The 8456-nt window shown below is 48.1% G+C and overlaps 2 protein-coding genes across 3 annotated transcripts; one reads left to right on the forward strand and one right to left on the reverse strand.

The window, feature by feature from the left end:
- Positions 1-2176: 2176 nt before the first annotated feature.
- Positions 2177-4171, forward strand: LOC119316655 (pectate lyase-like). The gene is made up of 3 exons (XM_037591012.1): positions 2177-2435; positions 2570-3473; positions 3588-4171. The coding sequence occupies exons 1-3, from the start codon at positions 2278-2280 to the stop codon at positions 3807-3809; spliced, it is 1284 nt and encodes a 427-aa protein (XP_037446909.1). The 5' UTR covers positions 2177-2277; the 3' UTR covers positions 3810-4171.
- A 114-nt stretch (positions 4172-4285) lies between these two features.
- Positions 4286-6858, reverse strand: LOC119316656 (tRNase Z TRZ1-like). 2 transcript variants are annotated; one of them, XM_037591014.1, is made up of 6 exons: positions 5951-6858; positions 5753-5824; positions 5533-5646; positions 5160-5228; positions 4978-5052; positions 4286-4530 (listed from the first exon to the last, which is right to left on the reverse strand). In XM_037591014.1, exons 1-6 carry the CDS (start codon positions 6635-6637, stop codon positions 4456-4458), a joined length of 1092 nt encoding a protein of 363 aa, XP_037446911.1. In that variant the 5' UTR covers positions 6638-6858; the 3' UTR covers positions 4286-4455. The 2 variants fall into 2 exon arrangements, with proteins under 2 accessions (XP_037446911.1, XP_037446910.1); XM_037591013.1 differs by having other exon boundaries at positions 5753-5848; positions 5951-6856.
- Positions 6859-8456: the final 1598 nt, after the last annotated feature.

Here is an 8456-nt window from a genome sequence, read left to right on the forward strand (position 1 = left end):
TTCATCCGGGACTTCGAACAACATTCGGTCACCAAATCACATAACTCATATAATACAAATCGTTCTTGAACGTTAAGCGTGCGGAACCTACGGGTTCGAGAACTATGTAGACATGACCGAGACTCCTCTCCAGTAAATAACCAATAGCGAAACCTGGATGCTTATATTGGTTCCCACATATTATACGAAGATCTTTATCGGACGAACCGTTATGACAACATACGTTATTCCCTTTGTCATCGGTATGTTACTTGCCCGAGATTCGATCGTCGGTATCTTCATACCTAGTTCAATCTCGTTACCAGCAAGTCTCTTTACTCGTTCCGCAATGCATCATCCCGCACCTAACTCATTAGCCATATTGCTTGCAAGGCTTATATGATGTGCATTACCGAGAGGGCCCAGAGATACCTCTCCGATACTCAGAGTGACAAATCCTAATCTCGATCTATGCCAACCCAACAAACACCTTTGGAGATACATGTAGAGCATGTTTATAATCAACCAGTTACATTGTGATATTTGGTAGCACACAAGGTATTCCTCCGGTATCCGGGAGTTGCATAATCTCATAGTCAAAGGAATATGTATAAGTCATGAAGAAAGCAATAGCAATAAAACTTAATGATCATTATGCTAAGCTAACGGATGGGTCTTGTCCATCACATCATTCTCCTAATGATGTGATCCCGTTCATCAAATGACAACACATGTCTATGGTTAGGAAACTTAACCATCTTTGATTAACGAGCTAGTCTAGTAGAGGCTTACTAGGGACACCGTGTTCTGTCTATGTATCCACACATGTATCAAGTTTCCGGTTAATACAATTCTAGCATGGATAATAAATATTTATCATGATGTAAGGAAATATAAAATAACAACTTTATTATTGCCTCTAGGGCATATTTCCTTCAAACACATGGACTGGTCAAACTAGCATTAACTGATCATGAAGTTCAACACAATACCACATCGACCTATCTACCATACTATATCTACCTATCTACCTACTACTATACTACACATTCTATCATCCAGCTCAACACATTGCCCATCTACCACAACAACATGAACATCAACAATGTCGAGAAGCAAAACCTAGCATTCTAGCAAAATGACAACACTACTATATGATCTACCACATCATCACATGCTCACATATCTAAGGCCTACCATACTACCCACAGATCTACTCCTACCACATGCTCACATATCTAAGGTACAACGAGTAGGCAGTGATTGAACTTAAAACCATCAGTGTAGACAAGCAGGAGGTGCGAAACAACTTAGGGAAGAAGAGGAAGAAGAAGGATCGGCGACGCCGACCATCACCGACCGGTGTGTCGCTTACCTGCTCGTCGGTGAAGAATACGCCCGGGACAGAGAGCTCGAAGGGGGAGGAAATGGTGGCGGGGGTTTCGAGGTGAGTGGACGAGGGCTAAATAGGCCGATCAAATTGGCGAGAGGTGACCCAATTCCTCCATCCAATTTTTCAGGGACACGCGTGGGCTCGCACCATCGAGCAGCTCGCATGAGCTCGGCGCTGCATTCCCCTCCCTTGCAAGCCGAACACTTGGTTGAGAGGAAAGAGTGGGCCAATAGTTGGATATAGGTCAGGCATCCAAACGGGCCAAAGCCACATTCCTAGGCCTAACTGAGCCATACGCAAGCAACCAAACATACCCTAAGATAAGGTTACAAAAAGCAACCTTTGAGAAGCCTCAGTTTTATTCTTTTCCCTTTTGGGGGTTGCCGATGCTCGGCAACTTTTGCTCTTGGGAATGAAACTTAGTTTTACATTAGATAGTCTTATTTGTCCATTAATTGCTTGTCATCAATACCACAATCCGCAATAGGGTAGGGTGTGCGTGCGTGCGTTTATAGGGGTGAGTGTATGCTCATGTATGTGAGGGACTTTGGTTGTAATGTGTTTAGAAGAAAAAAAACTCAAAGTAACTTTGAGTCAACCTAACGAACGTTCATTGGCAGAATTCATGCGTTCCTTTGTCTTGGCTCTCCTCTCCGGCCTGGCCGAACCAAGAATAGAAAATAAATTATTGGCAAAACAATTTGTCTCTTCCGTGGAGCGTGGCTCGCCTCACCCCTCTGTGCTAATAATACCACCTCGACGGTCACCCTCCTACGTATATAGGCCTTGTCCTCCCTTCCACGCGAGCGATAGGGTTGTCCCCTCTCTATCTATCTATCTATCTATCTATCTATCTATCTCGAGCTACCCAAACAAAGCAATCATACCACAAGATAGAGAGTTAGATGTCCATGGATCGGAGCCTCCAATGGAGCAGGCCGGCGTCGCTGCTCCTCTTGGGGGCGGCGTTCCTGGCGGCGGCGGCGGCCGTAACGAGCGCCAACCCGGCGTACAACCCCGACCCCTATAGCGTGGTCGACCACTTCAACCGCGCCGTCCACAGGCATGCATGCATTAATATTTAATACTATTATAGGAGTACAGTATATACGGAGTAGAGTAGTTACTAGTACGTTGTAGCGAGTGAGTGGTAGATGAATTAAGTGGCATTGGCATGAACATGTGGTGAGCGTGCAGGTCGACTAGCCCGCGTCGTGCGCTGTCGTCGGACAAGTCGAAGAAGGCAAAGTACACGGGCCCGTGCATGGCGACGAACCCGATCGACCGGTGCTGGCGCTGCCGCAAGGACTGGGCGACGGACCGGCAGCGGATGGCCCGCTGCGCCAAGGGGTTCGGCCGCGAGACCACCGGCGGCCTCAAGGGCAAGATCTACATCGTGACCGACCCCAACGACGATGACTTCACCAACCCGCGGCCCGGGTCGCTCCGGTGGGGCGTGGTCCAGACGGAGCCGCTGTGGATCATCTTCGCCAGGGACATGGTGATCAACGCCTCCCAGGAGATCATCATCCAGAGCGACAAGACCATCGACGGGCGCGGGGCGCAGGTGCACGTGGCCAACGGCGGCGGGCTCACCGTCCAGCACCAGAACAACGTCATCATCAACAACCTCCACGTGCACGGCATCAAGCACACGGACGGCGGCAACGTGTCGATGACGGCAACCCACTCCACCATCCGCACCCGCGCCGACGGCGACGGCGTCTCCATCTTCAACGCCACCAAAGTGTGGGTGGACCACCTCTCCATGGATAATTGCGAGGACGGCATGGTTGACGTGGTGGCCATGTCCACGGCCGTCACCATCTCCAACACCCACCTGGCCCACCACAACGACGTGATGCTCTTCGGCGCCGACGACAAGAAGCCGGAGGACAAGGTGATGCAGGTCACCGTCGCCTTCAACCACTTCGGGAGAGGCCTGGTGCAGAGGATGCCTCGCTGCCGCTACGGCTTCTTCCACGTCGTCAACAACGACTACACCAACTGGCTCATGTACGCCATCGGAGGCAGCAGCGCGCCCACCATCCTCAGCCAGGGGAACCGCTACAGAGCACCACCCAACATGGCTGCCAAGGAGGTACGTCCTCTCCTCCTCACTCCTCACTCCATCTATGGATGGACCCACCGGTTCAAATCAAATCATCAATTCAAATTCAAACGCGCGCGCGCGCGAATTGAATGGCTGGAGCAGGTGACCAAGCGCGACTACGCGCCCGAGTCCGAGTGGAAGAACTGGGTGTGGATATCGGACGGCGACCTGATGATAAACGACGCCTACTTCACCACGTCCGGCGGACAAATTGGCCAGAAGCTCAACGGTAAGGACCTCATCAAGCCCAAGCCAGGGGAGTACGTCAGGAGGCTCACCCGCTTCGCCGGCCCGCTGGACTGCAACCCGGGCAGTCCCTGCTGATCGTCGCCGTACCATACCATACCTGCCAGGCGGAGTGGCCGGATATGCATGTCGTCGCCGGCCACACGCCCAAGGCAAGGAAACAAGAGTTAACGTTCCACGCGACAACCCATCCATCTTTGATGCTACACTAGACAACAAGGCCGTAAGCATGCATAGAGGGAGGAATGTAGGAGGGTGGCCGGATTCATCAGTCTGCTGCTCTCTCTTCGTGTAGTCAATGTACGTACCTATCACTACTTGCTTTTCTTCTTCTTCTTCCGAGGAAATAGGAATTGTGTACCTATATATACATATACGCATGCATGTTGTACAACATGGATGTACTGTAACCGCTCTTGTTTATCAATTTTTTTTTTGTATACCCTAAGTATCCATGTTCAGAAAGAAATGCGGCTTGTTTTGTACGTATTACTTCTTTCAAATTCTTCTGTCAACCAAACACAATAAGCATTTCAATCTTCTCCCATCTCACATAGACAAAATGAACACTCAACTAAACGAGTCACCATTTCACAGAATTCCAGATGAATTTAGTACTAGGGACATGTCAAGAACCTTGTTACGATGGCATACCATACAAGCAAGGTTTTGGGTCTAGTTTAGACGGAAGACAAGAAAAGTTGATCACTATCTCAACCTAATTTCAGATGCCCTCTTTCAACGCATAAACTCTGCTTCGGAACGACGGGGGCAATCTACTTATCCCTGCATCAATTTCCTGAAAACAAGCAACTCTAGTATTAGGAATCTGTCGCAGTTTTCTTTTTCTTTTACACAAGGATAGGTCTGGATGTCTGATGATGGGGTCAAGAGATACAATAGATTTACTTACAAAGCATGTAGAGTCAGATATAGGGGATTTTCACAGAGCAAGGGAAATGCAGTAAGGTAATTGATATCTCTGCATTCTTTTAGCATCATCGACATGTTGTGCTTTGTCACAAGGAGTTCAGACTATAATAGGGTTGCGCATAATTGGCGAAGTTGATTAACATAAAAGCTAGAACTAACATGTGTGGAGCCAAAGAATCCTTAACATGAGCGAAATTGGGATAAATCGGCCAGTAAAGGGGGTAAAATAGACTTCAATCATCAATAGCTAAAATTTGAATAACAAGCCATACTATTTCAACAGAGAGAACTGAAACAATAGATATTAACCCACCTCTGTTGTATAACGAGCCGAAAAGTGAATTAGTAGAATGGCTCTGTTTTCAAACTTCTCAGAGTGATTCGCAATCTGGAAATATCATCAAACATAAATGGAAGCATAAGCACTATTACGGATACTAGGTGATCTTTCTTTCCTATGACAGACAGAAATAATAAAAGTAATTGCTGAATGACCTCAAACAAGTGTATGTGCCCATATTCCCTTGCATGCTCAATCGAGACAGAGTCATCAAGAAAAGTACTCTGAAAATTTTAAGAACAGCTCAGCAGATCAATAATAGGAATAAAGAAAAAATCATGAGAGGAAAATAACAGCAAAAGTTTGAGCACAAGAAGTGAAACATGCTTCTAACCATCAGGATTCGTTTAATTGCAGCTAACTGGTGGCACATGAGTTTTCCCTAGATGTGATAAGTTCTGTTTGCAAAATAACAGCAGCTAGCTTGCATGCAGTGAAATTTGAATATACTTGGGAGACAAAAACTGCTTGCTATTTTTAATAAAATGGAAGTTGGTTATATGATGATAAAGCGGTAAGACGTAATACCTCCATCACAAGAATTTTCGCCTTCAATACGTCTGCGTTATCAGGATCAAGAATGAAATCTGACATCGTATCCCCAGTGAAAGCAACCTCGGGTGTTATCACTGTATTAGTAATCTGCAACGAATGGAAAATTGCAAGCACATGATCACATCAACAACTCTTAGTAGATTCTGATTTACTTATTCCTACGAAATATTGACATCCACCAAGACATACAGACCTCCACGCCTGATAGCTTCAACCTTTTGATCTCGCTTCCTGGGAGGCCAAGATAATCCTGCTTGAGCTTTTGCTTCACCGAGTATATCACGTACCCCTAGAACCATATCAGATATCACTTTCAACCAAGCCATTGTAAAATTCCTCACAAATCAACCAGGGGACGCACAATTCCAAGAACTGAAGCAAGTTCCCTCACCTGGCTGGGTATGGTATGGTAGGTCTTGAAGGCCCTGACCTTGAGATCCCTCCTGAGCTCATACTCCTCGCCAATGTCGAGTGGGACGAGGGTGTGGTTGAGCTCGGACTGGTCCATGGCGCGGTGCACGTCGAACAGCCGCTCCACGAGCTCCCTGAGGTACTTGGGGACGAAGATGGTGGGCGGGCGCAGCCTGTATAGCCCCCGCGTGGCCACGTACATGGGGAGGCCCCCGATGTGGTCGAGGTGGGCGTGCGAGATGAAGAGGAAGTCCTGCGCCACGGCGCGCTGCGGGCACCGGCCTATGTCGAAGGCGAGGCTCAGCGTCGGGAAGATGACGCACGTCTCGTGCCCGCCGATGGAGATGCCCTCCACGGGGTACCCCTCGATTTCCAGCCGGGGCTTCGCCTTAGGCTTTATGGCTGGGGAGGGGCTTGGAGGAGGGGCCGTGGAGGTCGCCGCCTCGGCCGACTTGCCGCTCTTCGCCATGCCACCGCCGCCGCTGCCGCTGCCGCTGCCGCCGGGTGGAGGTACGATTGGTGAATTACTGAAATACAGAAAGGTCCTAGGCCTTGTTTGGTGGAGGAGGTTTGGAGCGGAATATCCGCAGGGTTTAAAATCTTCAGAAATCCTTGACAGCTTATTTGATATGTAGGGATTGAACACGCCAATCCTCTCCGTTCTCATGAATCCCCTTCAATTCATGTGGTACAGAAAACCCCCCAACACACCCATGAAACTGGACGCTTGCTTTACTGCTGCTGTTGTAGGAGATTTAACCAAATAGAGGAGTTTATGAGGAGGAGGGATTAGTGGGGAATTGAGAGAATTGGGTGAAAGAGAGGAATTAACCAAATCCCCTCAGACCCCCCTCCACTCCGGGCTGCAAAACTTCCCTTGTCAAACGAGGCTTTATGAAGGGGGGAAATACCCTTGTGCTCTCGGGTGCACAAGCCCCTGATATGGAAAAGACATTTTAGCAATTGACAAAAAAAATGAAACTTCCCGGAAATAAAGTTAACTTTGTGTTGTACTCGCATGGCAAGTTTAGCCAAGGAAAAACCCCGTTGATTTCAGGCAAAAAGTAATAATTCAGGGACCAAAATTACAAATAGTGACTTGTATATAGTGTTGAATTATTATTATTTTGACTAGAGCACTGTGAAAGTCATTCATGGAAGAAACTTTCTACACGAGTAAAACACTCCATCATGTTTTGTTTCCAAAAGTTTCGAGAAATTTTGACATTTTTAATTATTTCTTTTCTTTTGTATAATTCAAGTGCACGTGCACCCGAAATGCCCTCCACGGGGTACCACTCAATTTCCAACCAGGGCTTCGCCTTAGGCTTTATGACTGGGGAGGGGCTTGGAGGAGGAGGGGTCATGAAGGTCCTCGCCTTGGTTGACGTGTCATTCTTTGCCATGCCACCGTCGTCGCCGCCGAATGGCGGAGTTATAGAAACATCCCTAAGAGCATCAACAACCGGAGTCCTCAAATCTCCTATTACGTCCGGGCGCACGACCCGATCATGAAATTGCCGCCAGATTGGACCTTGAAGACCCCACTATACATTCAGGCTGTCCAACACAAACTTGTCCATATGTGGGGTGGATATAGGGACGCTCGAACGCGTCCGTCACGTCGGACCGTACCGGCCCACCGCAACCCCGCAAATATGTGTCCCTATCCGCATCCTGAACTAAACCCTAGCCACTCAACTCCACTTGCAGTCCGCTCCACTTCCCCAGCTCCTCCTCGACGATCTCCGACATTCTTGGGCATGGTGAGCAACAAATATGAGTCTGGCAACTCTGTATCCATTGATTGGGACCTCATCTCATGCGGGGACAAGGAGGAGTTAGCCATCCGCTAGCTCTTCGCCGGTCCTGGGAGGAAGCCCGAGATTCGCCGTCGGAGTCGCTTTGATGGGTGTTCCATCGGTCCCATGATATGGTAGTGCTAGGGTACTCTAATGACGATAAAATAACGGATTGCAAACAACCTTTAATTGCGAGTTTTCCTCCTTTCCATTACATACTCATCTGGGATTTTGACCCGCTTATGGGGTGAGCGGCCACTAGGCCTAAGCTGTGGTGCAACATATTTATGTTCAAATGGAGTAAATTCATGCTTATTGACTCATGCCTTTCTAGTCTCCCCATGCATATGATGGGGATGTATATTTTGCCGGAAGGGGTGTATAACTCCTTTGATAAGGATCTATAACGTTTCTTCTGGCGGGGGACTGGTGGACGTTAGAAATACCATATGGTCAAATGGGTTGATATCTGCTTGCCCAAAGACCTGGAGGGTCTAAGTTTTTTTAAGAACGTAGGGTCTAGGTATTATTGCGTCCCCTCGCATTAATGTAGCCCTTATGTTGAGATGGGCTTGGAGGATCCTTAGAGAGGATGGTGGCTCGTGGCTCTTTGCATATTTACAGGGATGTCCACTTCTAGTGTGTTATGTAGGGAGGAGTCTCAGTTCTGAAAGTCGATACACT

Source organism: Triticum dicoccoides, chromosome 6A (genome assembly GCF_002162155.2).
Source record: "Triticum dicoccoides isolate Atlit2015 ecotype Zavitan chromosome 6A, WEW_v2.0, whole genome shotgun sequence".
Classification (NCBI taxonomy): Eukaryota; Viridiplantae; Streptophyta; class Magnoliopsida; order Poales; family Poaceae; genus Triticum; species Triticum dicoccoides.

Coding starts and splice junctions, on each gene's coding strand:
- LOC119316655 (XM_037591012.1), top strand. CDS start 2,278: ATGTCCATGGATCGGAGCCTCCAATGGAGCAGGCCGGCGTCGCTGCTC. Junction 2,436..2,569: donor TTCAACCGCGCCGTCCACAG/GCATGCATGCAT, acceptor GTGAGCGTGCAG/GTCGACTAGCCCGCGTCGTG. Junction 3,474..3,587: donor CCAACATGGCTGCCAAGGAG/GTACGTCCTCTC, acceptor TGGCTGGAGCAG/GTGACCAAGCGCGACTACGC.
- LOC119316656 (XM_037591013.1), bottom strand. CDS start 6,637: ATGAGAACGGAGAGGATTGGCGTGTTCAATCCCTACATATCAAATAAG. Junction 5,849..5,950: donor ACCATACCATACCCAGCCAG/GTGAGGGAACTT, acceptor ATATGGTTCTAG/GGGTACGTGATATACTCGGT. Junction 5,229..5,532: donor CGAAAATTCTTGTGATGGAG/GTATTACGTCTT, acceptor TAAAATTTTCAG/AGTACTTTTCTTGATGACTC.